Source organism: Sus scrofa, chromosome 7 (assembly GCF_000003025.6).
Source record: "Sus scrofa isolate TJ Tabasco breed Duroc chromosome 7, Sscrofa11.1, whole genome shotgun sequence".
In the NCBI taxonomy this organism is placed as follows: Eukaryota; Metazoa; Chordata; class Mammalia; order Artiodactyla; family Suidae; genus Sus; species Sus scrofa.
Window position 1 is genome coordinate 45,716,929 of NC_010449.5, and position 15,710 is coordinate 45,732,638.

The 15,710-nt window shown below is 41.6% G+C and overlaps 1 protein-coding gene across 10 annotated transcripts in view; it reads right to left on the minus strand.

Annotated features, from left to right (window-relative positions):
- The window catches only part of PKHD1 (PKHD1, fibrocystin/polyductin), a 477,788-nt gene that overhangs the window by 269,575 nt on the left and 192,503 nt on the right, over positions 1 to 15,710 (minus strand). For all 10 annotated transcript variants that reach the window (XR_002345756.1, XM_021098821.1, XM_021098820.1 and 7 more), the window contains 6 exons: positions 15,497 to 15,707; positions 14,972 to 15,126; positions 11,819 to 12,010; positions 7,337 to 7,462; positions 4,343 to 4,399; positions 3,658 to 3,788 (listed from right to left, as the gene is read on the minus strand). Coding sequence is in view for 9 of the 10 variants with exons in the window: in XM_021098821.1 (XP_020954480.1) it covers positions 3,658 to 3,788; positions 4,343 to 4,399; positions 7,337 to 7,462; positions 11,819 to 12,010; positions 14,972 to 15,126; positions 15,497 to 15,707 (872 nt within the window). In the remaining variant the exon portion in view is untranslated. The remainder of the gene's footprint in view (positions 1 to 3,657; positions 3,789 to 4,342; positions 4,400 to 7,336; positions 7,463 to 11,818; positions 12,011 to 14,971; positions 15,127 to 15,496; positions 15,708 to 15,710) is intronic.

A 15,710-nucleotide genomic window follows, 5' to 3' on the forward strand; every position in this document is an offset into this window, starting at 1 on the left:
TGAACAATCTCTTGCTGTTGGAGAGCAAAGATCTTCCAGCTTGAGGTCGACACAGGTTACGTCCCCTGAAAGACAAAGCCTCCAGACAGATAGCTAAGAACCCCTAGAAAGGAGTCAGAGACTAAGATTCTGGAGGGTGGAGGGAAGAGAGCCTGGAAAGGAAGGGTGAGGCCTGGAAGAAGAACCTGCAGTCTATTGCTGGAAAGCCTGGAAAAGTCTATCTATCCAAGGGGTACACAAAGGAATACCCCAAGTTCTGTGGACATATAAACAGGAATACCACACCAAGTCCTTACCAGCAAGAGGGCAAAAGGCTCAGGTTTTGCTTCTCAGAGGAACTGCCTGGACTTAACTCAGCAGCAGCCTGAGCAGAGAGACAGGCACACAGATCACGTGTAGGTATGAAGACTAAAGAAGACTAGTACACCTGAAATATCCCTGCACATGGCAGAGTTGAAGGTGCGTGAACTGTAAAGATGGCTGACCGGGAGCCAAGGTGAATTCCATGTGCTGGGCAGAGTGTTCCATCCTAGGCTCTGTGTCAGGGCAATTCAGGAACAATCTATAACCACCAATCACCGTAGAGGCTTAATTAAGGATCACCTCTGTTTCTTCCTGCCTGCCTGCCAGGCCAGAGATTTCAAGGTCAACTTATGTATGGAAGAGAGAGGGTTTAAGGCTTACCAGGTTGGTTGCCCAGCCGCTAGGATTAGATCACCTTCAAGTTGAAATAAAGGCTTTAGTTTGCCTGATAATATTGTCCCAATGTCAATTTCCTAGTTCTGCCATTGATCCTCCACAAAGGTTATGATTATGTCACCCTTGGAAGAATCTGGGGGAAGGGCATACAAGAATGCTCTTTTATTTTTGCGATGCTGAGTCTAAAATTATTTCAAAATGAAAAGTTTAGAAAAAGAAAAATCCTATCTGAGAAAAAATGGATGCATGTATATGTACAACTGAATCACTTATACACGTACAACTATACTTCAACAAATCTTTTTAAAAAATCCTAACACATCATGGTCATACAGTGGTTTTCAAAAAAAAAAAACTGAGCAAATGCAAGGCTTGGCTCCACCCCCTCAAGGGGACATTCCTGACTCTGAACCATTCACACATCAGGACATGAAAGCCACCACCCATGAGATAGTTCCTCCCAATAAGGAACGTGTCTCTCTTGAACATCAGAACAACCCTGAAAGAGGGCAACACACACACACACACACACACACACACAAACACGCATTCACACATGCACACACACACACTCACACACACACACACCACTGCCCATCATTGTCTGTCATCCTAGCCTCCTTATAATGCCCTTGGAATAAAGGTGTATCTCTAAAAAGCCCCCTGTGTGTCATCCACATGGGACACTCTTAGCAAACACTAGCTTACTGTTTGTCCAGTGACTGAAATGATCTTCACTGACACAAAGGGTCAAGAAATGTTCCTAATTTTAAGGTTCTGACACATACACCTGGTTACCACCTATGTCCTTGGTTGTGGCACTATCCTAAACAACAGACTACAAGAGAGACAGCACAACAGACCCCCAGTGACATAGCTGCAGAATTGGAGTGGACTGCAAAATTTAACACTGAGAGGTGAGTTCCACAGGATCTAAATGTTGACACAGACAAAACATCTTAGTTTTCAATCAGTAGAATGATTGCACAATCTTAGAATCTATTCTTTATTTTCCTTTTTCTTCCCCCATTCTTTGATTAGGGAATTATACCTACATCCATCCATTCATTATATTCCATTAATTTTTTTGAGCAATACTACGTCTCAGATGCTGTACTAGGGTCTAAAATCTAATAAGTCAATGAAAAGAGAACTACAGAATTTTAGGATCCTGGAAGATGAAAATGTCAGGAATATGCCTAATGAATATACTTAATGAATTTACAATACCAACTTAACCTAAAACCTCATTCTCAAAACATGTACATCATATTTTTTTTTTCAGATTTGTAAACTGGATATAAGAGGAAGAAAATAAATGGATGGGAATGGAAAGCATCTAACAGGGAACAAAAAGCATGTTTTGGACTCAATTTTTTCAGTGGTGACAGGGCACCATTCCATAGGTCAGCTTGCAAAAGCTTAGGTGACCTATCAGCTTGCAGGTGGCCCCCTGAGTCTCTGAACCAATAGCCACCTCATCTCTTAACAGTCAACTTGTGGCCAGGACACCACCCAGGAGACAATGCAAAGTCAGTCAGCATCCCAGCACTCAAGGTGGGATTTAGACACATTCCAGCCTTGTGCAGGAAGATGACCTGGGCAACCCTGAGGATCCACTTTCTTCTAGGTATTTCAAAGGAGTCAAGATTATGCTATCCATTTTGTAAAAACATGGCTCTTTAGTCCTCGAAGCTTGCCGGCATAGCTGTGCAGTAAGCTCTGTGGTTAAATGTGGCTCTCATTGTTCTGAGTCTAGAGGCTGTTTTCCTTCAATCCATGCAGTCCTGCCTTCTCTCTCTCCCCACTGCCATTAGGCATCTAGAAGTGTGTAAGTGCTGGGCTTGGAATGAATGGAATTAAGAGTCTGGAGGAGGGTTGAGGAGGTCACCATGATTTTTATAAGAGGTTATTCAGCTGAAGGTAATTCACAAAAAATGAGCAGAGAGAACGAAAGAGAGAGACATTTGCTCTCTGAGTGCCACAGAAACTTGACATAACTGTTAGGACCCAGTAGACACTCAGAGCCCCATCCCCAAGAGTGAAGTTCTTAACCCTTTCACAGTTGGTCCATGGGACAAAACCATTGGACAAGGAGAAACCAAGTGGGCTTTGCCCTAGTCTGATGCAATTCCTCACTCATAGATCTACAGCTAAGCTACCAGGAACATTAATTTCTTAACATGTTTAGAGAGAAATTTACCAAGAAAAAGCGATGCTAAGTTGTACTAGATGAACACCAAGGTTACAGAGTGTGCAGTTGACCCTTGAACAACCAAGGGGTTGAGGGCACCAACCCTCCATACAGTCATAAATCTGGGTATAAATTACCTTCCGTCCTCAATATACACACAATTCTTCCATGTCCAGGGTTTGGCACTGCAGATTCAACTAAATACGGATAGTGTGATAGTGTAATATTTGAAAGATATCCACATAAAAATGGATCCAAGCCATTCAAACCCCCATTGTTGGAGGGTCAACCATACTTCTTTCATCCTAGAAACTGACATGAGCTCATAAACCTCTTGATTTCGTGGGCCCTCAGTTTTGAACACTCTTAAAGGGCAACGATAGGATCACATTAATACAGTAACATAGTGAAGATTTAATAAGCAATTATTATTGGAATTGAGATCACATTTAGCAACTGCCACAGAAAACTCAGAAAGATATTTTACATTGCATTAATTTAAATAACTGAAAAATAATCAATCTCTAATTTGTTTCCCGTCATTTAGATAGTGTTTTAAAAAGTATTCACAGGAACACTGAGGGACATGATTGCATTTATCCTGAAGCACTGTTTAACCCCAAATCATAAAGTAGTTTCTTGATACTAGCAAGCAACGAGTAAACCTTTTATACCACACCACTGATGCTGCCACCCCAGACAACTTTTGGAGGGAATTTTAGGCCTCTTAGCTCTGACCTTTCTGGTGGAGCTGAAGATCTTACCTCCACAACATTGGTGGGATCGCGGATGTAGATGCCAGAAGGCGCCAACATTTCAGGACTGGAGAGCCCCTCAGCGCCAGCAACCCTGATGATCACATTGTTCCTTATTATATTCCCCTGTTCTGGCCAGTCTAAGTTAAGAAAAGTGGATGCACAAATGTTATTAAAATTTAGTCAACGCTTGGAGAGCTTGGGGTTAATAGACACAAACTATTGCCTTTGGAATGGATTAGCAATGGGATCCTGCTGTGTAGCCCTGGGAACTCTGTCTAGTCACTTATGATGGAGCATGATAATGTGTGGAAATAGAATGTGTACATGTATGTGTAACTGGGTCACCATGCTGTACAGTAGAAAAAAAAAGTGTATTGGGGAAATAACTATTAAATAATAATAATAATAATCTTAAAAAATAAATAAATATGCAGATAGATTCCTATGAAAAAAATTTAGTCAACCCAACATTCTTATTCCTACCAATAGGTGATATATACTTCTAAAAATGCATATATGTATATGCATATACATATACACACATACACACACACACATATATATATATAAAACCTCTAGGGTGTTTGGCATATTTAGAATAGCTAACATTCTGCTACCAGGCCTGTCTATAAAATAAAACATGATGACTCGAATGCATTGTAATAGATTTTAAACTGATTTACATATTTACCATTTTCTCCTGTGGGAATAACCTCCGAGGGGATATATCTTATCTCAGGGGATGTACCTGAGAACAAAAGATCATGTTAGTTTAGCACATCTCATGCCACCCAGGAATATGAGAGCCACTGCAATACTATTTCTTCTTTTGTTGTGGTCTGCTTTGCGTCTTTAACCCATGGAGCAGATAAGAGATCCAGATTATCTGAACTTTTTAGTTCTAGAATATCATGAATCAAAAGCTCATTTTGGAGTTCCCGTCGCAGCTCAGTGAAAACAAAGCTGACTAGTATCCATGAGGATGCAGGTTGGATCCCTGGCCTTGCTCAGTGGGTTAAGGATCCGGCATTGCTCTGAGCTGTGCTCTGGGTCACAGATGCAGCTCAGATCTGGTGTTGCAGTGGCTGTGGTACAGGCCAGCCATACCAATTCTACCCCCTAGCCTGGGAATCTCCATATGCTGTGGGCACAGCCCTAAAAAGCCAAAAAAAAAAAAAAAACCAAAAAGCTCATTTTAGTTTATTTTTTTATTTATTTTTGTCTTTTTAGGGCCACACCTGCGGCATATGGAAGTTCCCAGGCTAGGGGTCTAATTGCAGCTGCAGCTGCCAATCTATACCACAGCCACAGCAATGCAGGATCTGAACCACATCTGCAACCTATACCACAGCTCAGGGCAACACCAGATCCTTAACGCACTGAGCAAAGCCAGGGATCAAACCCGTGGCCTCATGGATACTAGTCAGGTTCATTACCACTAAGCCACAATGGGAACTCTCAGAAGCTCATTTTAAATCAAAAAATAGCAAAGTAACAGATCTACTGTTCTACTTCTTAGGAAAAGTCAAAGTGATTGTATCTGTAGTTAAATGTCACACACTCTTGTGTCCTCCAGCCCCATCCCTAGCTGTCTGAATTAGCCACCAGCCACCTGCATGCCTCACTCTTCCCCTGTAAGATTGGGAATGTCCTCGAGGAACAGGATGGGTAGGACCTGAGACTCTCACACTCCAACCAGAGGTTTGAAATAGAAGAGAATAAGAGCATGAACCATGCTACAAAGACAGATCGGCCGCTAACGTGGCACCCAATACTGAGCAGCCCCCACACCCCTTTCTTCTAGGTCTTTAGGTATCTGGGCTTCCCATGTCACTTGATGAGTCTGAGTTTGCAAACACATTTTGCACGGATTGAGTACACTAAAATGCACTGACACATATTCTAATTCCATCATCTGCAATGCAATCAATGTCAAGAGCCTCCAGTTTAAACTATCCCAGCACTAAAGGCCACATCCTTCTGCAGGATTTCCTCCTTACCTAGTTAATGTCAATTCCATATAACTGTGTCCTCCTAAAAGAATATTGTTAGGGTACTTCCCTGAATCTCACCTCCAGGTTTCAACAAACTTTTCCCTCACACAGATATAAAAAGTAAGAATAAGAAGAGTCGATCCATGTGTTAACTCGACGGCCTTGCAGCTGTCCTTTTCCAACTAAAAGGCTTGCCTGCACCTGATCACTTCTATTGTCCTTCTTTCTAAGGACATGATCCACATTCCCGCTAAACAGTTTCCCTCTCAGGATTAGAACCTTTCTAGCTTTTGTCTTAAGGAGTCCTTCCCAAATGAACTGTGTACCTTTTTCCACCAATGATATTACAGAATTAATTTAAATAGAAAACACTTCCAAAAATAGAGTCTTATTTCCAATAAAAACTCCTACTTGCTCTTTTTGTTAATTCTGATATAACCAAAGGCCTTTTCTTCATGAATACATTCATTTCTTTCAACAAATACATCTCCACATGCACTAGTTAACGTGCTAAATGCTCAGGAGAAAATGTTCACATGAAATCGTGTAGTAAAACAGACATGACTCAGATGATCAGAAACATAATGCATAATTTTAAATCAGTAAGTAACAATTAGTGCTAAGAGAGCTCATACCAACTTGACTGGGTGGTGGTGAGAGAGACTCTTACAGGAGGGGAATGAGTGATATAAGCGGAGGGAAAGAGCTGTGCAAAAGCCCTGAGGCAGGAGAAAGAGATCTCTTGAAAGAATTAAAATAAAATAGGTTGGTATAGTTAGAGGACAGAGGGAGAGATGAAGATTAAAACACGTGGACCAAGGTTGAGGCAAAAATCACTGTGGGAGTCTTTTAAGCCAGAGTAAGATTTTAGATTGTATTCCAAGAGCAATAAGAAACACTAGAAGGGTTTAAGGAGAGGAGTGACATGGTGCAGTCTGAGATTTTTAAAGATGACTCTAGGCATTGCAAGGGGGATGAACTTGAGGAGACAGAACTGGATACAGGTGACCATTAAGAAGATTCTGAAGCATGGGCTTCTTCCGTAAGCCACAGGAGCATCAAAGAACAGAATTCAACATTTTTAACTTCTTGTCCAACATCCAGGTTTAACACTCCAGGAGACTGCACAAAGACATAGCACATCACTTTGAATTATTCTTAAAATTGCTGACAGTAAGTTTTAAAACCTCTCATGGCATATTTATTAAAATGTCATCTTTAAAAAATCAGTCTCCTACTGGTAAAGTTTAGTTAGCCAATGAGTGATGACAAAATTTAACATTAGAATTTGTAACTATGAGGAGTTCCCATTCTGGCACAATGGTAATAAACCTGACTAGTATTCATGAGGACACAGGTTTGATGCCTGGCCTCGCTCAGTGGGTTGATTCAGTGTTGCCATGAGCTGTGGTGTAGGTTGCAGATGCAGCTTGGATCCTGCGTTGCTGTGGCCATGGCGTAGGCTGGCAGCTACAGCTCTGACTAGATCCCTAGCCTGGGAATTTCCATATGCCATGGGTGCGGCCCTAAAAAGCAAAAAAAAAAAAAAAAAAAAGTAATTATGGCTATTACTATGGATCAGAAACTGACATTTTTATAAATTGGAAAATTTAATTTGGGGGCAATTCCGTTTAAAAAGATGGCGTGTCCTACACTAGAATGCCAAAATTAAAAAAGTTCATTTCACTTACCCACAAGCAGTGCATGGCCTAAAATATCATAAAACACATTACTGTCCACCTTCAGGCCTGAGGTTCTGGACATGCTGAGGCCCCTGCTGAAGGAAAGCCATACCGTGCAGCCCTGCACATAGGAACCTGAAGAGCCAAGAGGAAGATAAGAATTAGAAGACCATCTCAAAGGTTCCTCAGCTTCTGTCCATCCTCTCCTAAGCAAACTATAATATAACCAAGAATATTCTCTCACATGATAATAAAACCCAAGAAATGAGGAGTTCACTGCCATTCAGGCCAATGTATCTCAAAGATACCAAAGATAAGTAGAGTAGGATCCAAGGACCACATGTTAGAAAAGAAAACCATCTGAGAAAGACATAATGTGACCAAACCACGGAGGAATGAATGGCTCTCAAGTTTTCCAACTGGCCGCCCTCTTGGTATTTTCTCACATCGCAGTATCGTGGACAGCAGCTCAAGAGACATTGAGGGTGAAGTGAAGGGCACTGCTTACGGACCAACCCTGACCTTTGAAAACTGCACCTGGGAGTTCCTATCGTGGCTCAGTGGTAACAAACTCGACTAGGATCCATGAAGATGAGGGTTCGATACCTGGCCTTAATCAGTGGGTTAAGAATCCAGCATTCCCATGAGCTGTGGTGTAGGTCACAGACGCAGCTCAGATTTTGCATTACTGTGGCTGTGGCGTAGGCTGGCAGCTGTAGCTCCAATTTGACCCATAGCCTGGGAACTTCCATGTGTCTTGGATGCTGCCAGGAAGGAAGGAAGGAAGGAAGGAAGGAGAGAAAGAAAAAAAGAAAAAGAAAGAAAGAAAGAAAGAAAGAAAGAGAGAGAGAGAGAGAGAGAGAGAGGGAGGGAGGGAGGAAAGAAAACTGCATCTGACATGAAGAGGAGTAGTCATCATTTCTTGAGCTATAAAGTAATTTTTAAAATTCAAGTATAGTTGATTTACAATGTTTCAAATATATAGTAAAGTGATTCAGTTTATATATATGTGTGTGTGTGTACAGATAGATAAATAGATATATAGATATTCATTTTCAGATTCTTTTCCATTATAGGTTATTGCAAGATATTAAAAATAGTTCCCCATGCTATATACTAGGTCCTTTCTATTTTGTATATAGTTTATCTATTTTGTATATAGTGTATATCTACATATATTTTATATAGTGTATATATATATACATAGATACATAGATACATATATACAGATATATATATAGTGTGTATCTCTTAATCCCAAATTCCTAATTTATCCAGATTGTAAGCAAAGACAGACATTGACCTGAGAACCTCGCCTCTCACATTTGAATATGGTGGTTTTGGAAACCCAAGGGGAAATACCCTGTACTATGCTCAGAGAAACTGACATTTAGGAAAAGCATTACACTGCCTCGTGGGCATATTTTATGACTCCTGCCAAATCCATGAATAAATATTTACTGAGTATCAAAAATGCATTTCAGGAATTGTGCATTGTGCTTGAGAGGTAAAAATGAATAAAACTAAGTATATTTCTCACTCATATGTCTTGAGTCTGATAGAGGAAACATGTTAAAATAATAAAAATGTATTATTTGGATAATAAAATTATAAATCTTGAGAAAGGAGTTTTGTATTCCTTTTCCAGGCAGTGAGAAAGACTCTATTGATGTCAAATGTTTGAAGTATTGGAAAAACTACTTTGATTTATGTAATAACGTGACTGTGTGAGTGCGTCTTTTTAGGGCCGTACCCAGGGCATGTGAAGGTCCCCAAGCTAGACGTCAAATCAGAGCTGCAGCTGCCGGCCTATGCCACAGCCACAGCAACGCAGAATCCAAGCCACATCTGAGACTTCCACCACAGCTCAAGGCAGAGCTGGATCCTTAACCCACTGAGCAAGGCCAGGGATCGAACCTGCGTCCTCATGGGTCCGTTTCCACTGAGCCATGACAGGGACTCCAATAATGTGACTTTTAAATTGAGATGGTCCAGAAAGTTCTCAACTATAATGCCTCCATAGCCACAGGGCCTATAGATGCTCCGGGTCTTAGCTCACTCACATCACTCACCAAGAAGTTAACCCACCTGTATCCACTTCTGTGGGAAACACTGACTGCCACAGACTTTTCCTGACTCCAGATCTCCACCATAACATCACTTCATCAGAACAACCAGTAAGGGAGTCACTGTTGGGGCTCAGTGAGTTAAGAACCCGGCATAGTGTCTATGAAGATGCGGGTTTGATCCCTGGCCTCACTCAGTGGGCTAAGGATCCAGCATTGCCACAAGTTGTCATGTAGGTCACAGATGTGGCTAGGACCCGGTGTGGCTATGGCTGTGGCATAGGTGGGCAGCTGCAGTTCAGATTCAATCCCTAATCCCTGGAGACTTCCACGTGCCTCAGGTGCAGCCATAGAAAGAAACAACAATAACAAAACAAAACAATAGATACTAATGTGTTTCCAGAACTATTATGGGTGCGGTTCAGGGACTGATCAACCTTGAAAAGTAGCATGTAAAGATTCCAACACCCTCTAACTCCAGTGAAAAGGCACAGTTGGCCACACAGGTCGGGCAGGGGTGGTGCCTATAGAGCATAAAACAATAAAGGATTCTTTGGCAAGCCTGCCCGAAGTTTCTAACCTCTGGGTTAATGTGCTACCCCCTCCCAGGAAACACATTTGCCTTTTAACAGAGACCTACAGGAGACACAGTATTAATTCAGTGGATTTCAAACTTTTACCAAGCACCAAACCTCTTTTTTCAGAGAAAACCTAATATATACATTTATTAATTATTCATTAATAATTATTAATTAATATATATTTATTTTCAGATACAACCTAATATAAAGGCGGCTGCTCCGAAGCAGAGGCTGGGGAGGCAGATGATGTGAATTTTCAAACAAGGTGGGGGTTGGTTATGCTCAATTGATAGCTTTCCTCGCTTCTGCTGGAGCTGGCCTCACATCAAATATTCCTCAGCCTTCTAATCTCCAGGAAATCAAAGAACCAGAGAGAAGGTCACAAAGATCCTGATGCCCCTAATGTATGAGGGAAAGGGCCCCATTAGGAAGCATTCCCCTAAATGAGTGTAAAATGCAATAAATAATGTGAAGAGGCCTGGAAAATTAGGATAGACATTCTTGGCAGGCAAATGATTTGAAAGGAGAAAAAATGCTCCAGCTGGCTAGCCGGGAGCCTGCTTTCAGGGACCTCAAGGATTACTGTGTCATTACCTGTTGAAATCCTAGCAGGTAATCAAGACCCACCTGAACCTCCAAGGATGCCTTGATGTGAGTTGTCAGGCACCAACCCCCCTGGAGCCCCATCCCTATCAAGGAAGGCAAAGCTTGAATACGTGGGTGTGGAGGTGCTGAGGGAGGGGGAGGAGGAGGGGAAAATGGAGCTACACTTCTCCTCGCTGAGCATCTGGATGCACACCTCTCTTACATATCAGCCTCTGGCACTGGGGTTTGCCCTGGATGTCCCTGTGTCTCTCAGAGCCTTTAGCAGTACATCAAGTCATAGTCTTCTTTTCTGATTCTCATCTTTTTTACCTACTTGTTCCCACCGGCACTCAATGTCTCCAGCCTCCTTCCTCTCTCTTCAGGTCTGGCCAAGATCTGCATACTCTCCTTGTTCTATGTCCCCAAGAGTACCTGGTTCTCAGCCATTCTCCCCCATTTTCCCAGGCAGGAGATTCCTATGCCTTAGGACAACTTCACCAAGCAGTGTTTTCCATGAGCATTGATGATTTACATCCTTTGATATCAATTTGCCTCTACTCACAAAGCTGATAAATGGTAGAGTCAGGATTCCAAATACAGATTTGTGTGGTTCCTTCCACGTCTGTTGTACCTACAGCAATATTTCTCAAAGGGTACTCCTTGGATGACTTACTGCAGAATCAGAAGGTTTATTTGTAGACTGACTTCCAAAACAAACTTTTGGCTACCAAAGGGGAAACGTAGTGGGGAGGGACAAATCGAGGGCATGGGATTGACATATGCACACTACTGTATATAAAACAGATAATCAACGGAGATCTACCGTAGAGCACAGGGAACTCTACTCAATATTCTATAATAACCTACATGGAAGAAGAATCAGAAAAAGAGTAGACATATGTATATGTTTAATTGAATCACTTTCCTGTATACCTGAAACTAACACAACATTGTAAATCAACTATACTCCAATATAAAATAAATTTCTTTTTTACAAAAAAAGGTTGTTGGTTAAGAATTCAGATTCCTAGGTCCACTTTAGATCAGAAGTTTTCAGGGCAGGGTCTCTAAGTGAGAATTTTCATAAGCATTAAAATGATTATTTTAGGCATGTTAAAGTTTGAGAAAAACAGATCTAGAGTAAAATAATCCACCTCTGAACCCCCCATGTCCCATTATACCACCACCGAGGACCTTCTGCATGGAAAGCCTTGAATGTGGAAGAGGAAAGAAAAGTGAGGAGTGTATGGCCTCCTTACCTGACAGAGTTCCCACCAGAGTCAGCGAGCTCACATGCTCACGGAAGGCTTGCCCTAAGTCCCGGAGCTGCACTCCTTCCAACTGGACTTGGCTGGGCTCCTCTGGAAAGGACTGAATAATGACTCTGGCCCCCAGATCTCTGGATCCCAACATCTTCTCACTCTTGGAATACAAACAGTTCTGCAAGTTACCTGGAGCATAGAATGAAGTCAAGCTGAACAGAAGCGCATACAATTTGAAAGGCACTATCGGCGCAAAGGACAAACCATAATTGTTTTTTTTTTCATTTAATAATCTTACTTCCCTTTCACTTTGATTCTCCTCTTTGGATTATTAATTAAAGCATCTGATATCTAGGACACGATGTTACCTTTACTTTATTATTTCCAGAAGTCCCCAAATAAAACACCTTAATTACTGTCACAAAGAGGCTGACTAGAACCCACAAACCAGACCTAAATCGATGCTTATTTTTAAATCCAAAAGATCCCCCTAGAGGGAGTGTGCAAGAAAATGACCTTCTCGAGGTGGGTAATTGTAGGGAAGAGATGTGAGCGCTGCATGTAATCACAGCTCTTTGTAGTCTTAAGCTGTCCAGTGGAGCTTTCCCATTATTTTCCTGCTTTATGGTTTGGGGATGTAGCAATGATGCCACTGAAGACATGGCAAAGGGATCCAGAGAAGTAAGTGGATCCTTCCTTCCCAGAGGAGCCTCAAGTGACGGCAGCAGACTGCATGAACGTCACATACACAACGACCATCGCCACAAAGTGCTGCGACCTCAGGATCCAGACACTTTCTGTTGGCACATGGCATCTGGCGGTGTGAACTAACCTTAGAGTGAGAAGAAATCGTCTTCCAAATTAACATATTATCCAGGTCAATAAACCAGAGAAGTGCCACTAATACGAGATGGTGGATCATTCAACAGTCAGTTGCTAACATCCAGAGGATGTGTATTTAAGAGGTGAATGAAGAGGTGTTGTATATTTGTACACATTATCACAATTTTGATTTTATATTTTTAAATTTTTATTATAGTTGATTTACAATGTTCTGTCACTTTCTGCTGTACAGCAAAGTGACCCAGTTATACATACACGGACACTCTTTTTCTCATATTATCCTCTGTCATGTTCCATCACAAGTGATTTGACGTAGTCCCTGTGCTATACAGCAGGATCCCATTGCTTACCCACTCCAAAAGCAATGGTTAGCATTGCAATTTTGATTTTATATGCCAGTGACCCACAATATTTTCCAGTGTCCAGGCCTCTTCTTCTTGCATTTGGCTACCTTGTTCCTACACTTCGGCCCCACAAAAAGAAGGGGTGAGTGACATTTTTTTTTAAATGAGGGCCTATGAATTTTGTTTCATTTTTATAATTGTTTAATAATGTTTAAGTGTTGTGGTGAAATTAGGGAATTTTTTTTACCATTAGGAGCCAACAGATTTATAATGGTCGAAACCTAGAAGGATGGTCTCTCTTGCAGCATGAGCAAATGCAATGTTTTACACAATATGATCTGAGAATATCTGTATGAGAATTACCCAGAAAGTCTGAATAGACTGCAGATTCCAATTCAGCAGAATTGTGAAAGTTGGCATTCACTGGATTCTAACCCACTGGATCCAATCATTTTTCAAAATGATACATTTGTGAGCTAGACGGCTAGAGGCATGGGTGTGGAGTCAAGGTCCTTCTTACCCAATCACATTCCAACATTGCAGCCACATGCACCTATAGGTAGACATGACTCAAGCCTTGACATTTCCTCCAGACTCCAGACACTACCAGACATCTCTACTCACGTGCTGGCCTGGCACCTCCGTCTCGACGTGTATAAAATTAAACTCGTGATCTCTGTCCTCCCACCCCCAAACCTGGTCCTCATCCCATCTTAATAAATAGCCTCATCATCCATCCAGAGCCCATGCCTGGGAGTCATCCTTGACACCTACACCATCCTAGACCAAAAGTGACAAATGATATCTTCACAACATGTGAAAGCCTCATAATCTACAGCCTGGGAAACCAAAACATAACCTACTAAACTAACCATCCCTGAAATAGATGTTTAATAGGCACATCAGAGTGATTCAGGGCCCGTTACTCTTCTAGAAGATAAATTGACTTTTTTGACCACTTACTTAAAGTATGTGGTAGTTCACTTAGGAAAAAAACTCCAAAAGTTGGGGAGGTGGATGGGAGGGAAGAGCCCTGCAAGTCTAACCAATAAGAATGTGCTGCCTGTGTCCTTGACCCTGGCATTAATCAGTTTTCCTGGGAATTTTAGAAGAGGTATAGAATCAGGGTTAAGGTTTCATTATAACCTCTACCCTGAAATGTAATTCAACTCTCCAGATTTAATTATTTAAGAGAACTATTTTTTCCCCCAGAGAAAGAAAGAATTTCTCAAGCGGCTACTGTTGTCTATCTCATTCACAAGGTTAAGGGCAGGAGATGAAATGACGATTTATCAAGAGCATTCTGAAGATGACAGAATATTAGGAACATGCAAAGGTTATGGGTTTATTCAATTTTTTAAAACTCAAATATAGTAGATTTACAATGTTTCTTCAATTGCTGTTGTACAGAAAAGTGACCCAGTCATACACAGTTCTCTGTGCTGTACAATAGGACCCCATTGCCCATTCATCCCAAATGTAGCAGTTTGCGTCTACCAACCTCAAACTCTCCATCCATCCCACTCCCTCCCTCCTCCCCACTGGCAACCACAAGTCGGCTCTCCATGGCCACGATCTGTCTGTTTTGTAGACAGGATCATTTTTGCCATATTTCAGATTCCACATATAAGTGATATCATATGCTATTTGTTTTTCTTTTTATGACTTACTTCACTTAGTATAAGAATCCCCAGGTGCATCCATGTTGCTGCAAATGGTATTATTTTGTCCTTTTTATGGCTTAGTAGTATTCCATTGTATATAGAAGTCAACCATACCATGTATCATTTGACAGGAAGAATGTTCTCCTTCTCCCATTGGACTCCCCAATACAGTATAAATCTAACCTTCTGAGGCATTGACTTTATTCCATTTTGAAAGAAATCAACCATACCATGTATCATTTGATAAGAACAACATTCTCATTCACCCTCTGGACTTCCCAATACAACACATTTCTAACCTGAGGAACTGGCCCCTTGGCATGAAGCAAGGAATTTCAGCCTCTCCTCAGTGAAATTTCCCTGTAGCGTAATACTTCTGCTGAGAACTGCCACCATGACCTTTAAAACATGGTGCTCTCCAGCCATCCAATTCTCTGTGGCATTATGAGAAAATCTGAAAAAGAAGAAGAAAAAGATACATCTGAAGATACCCCTCTGAATCTTATGAGTAACCATAAGCCACTAAATCAGCCTCATTCTCCACCTGAGGCTCTATTTCTTTAGAAAGTCATATCCAGAAGAATGAATGATAGGCACACGCATGTGAAAAATAGAACTATGCTGACTCAAAAATTCTAGAGCCTTACAAAAGAAACTTATTGCAGAAGTCTAAACCTTCAAAAGGTTTCATGCTTTGTCATTTTCTTATCAAAATGGCTAGTATTAATGTAAAAACACATTATTGAAAGACAAATGTCCAGACACCCACACAGTGAAGACCTCATCTTCTTCTGTCTAGACGGGGCCAAGCTGGTACACAATACCTCAACGGTGACCTCAGATGGAGGTCTGCACCACGCATGGTCTCCACGGTGACAATCTCTTCCATGGGCTCGGCATCGTCGGCACCCATCCCACTGATGACAACGACTTCATCCCCGGGGTGCCAGTCCACAGCATCTTCCAGAGCCAACACTGTGTCACCAGCAGAGGCAGCTGCTCGGAGATGAGTGACTACAACTTCTGGGAGTGAACCTA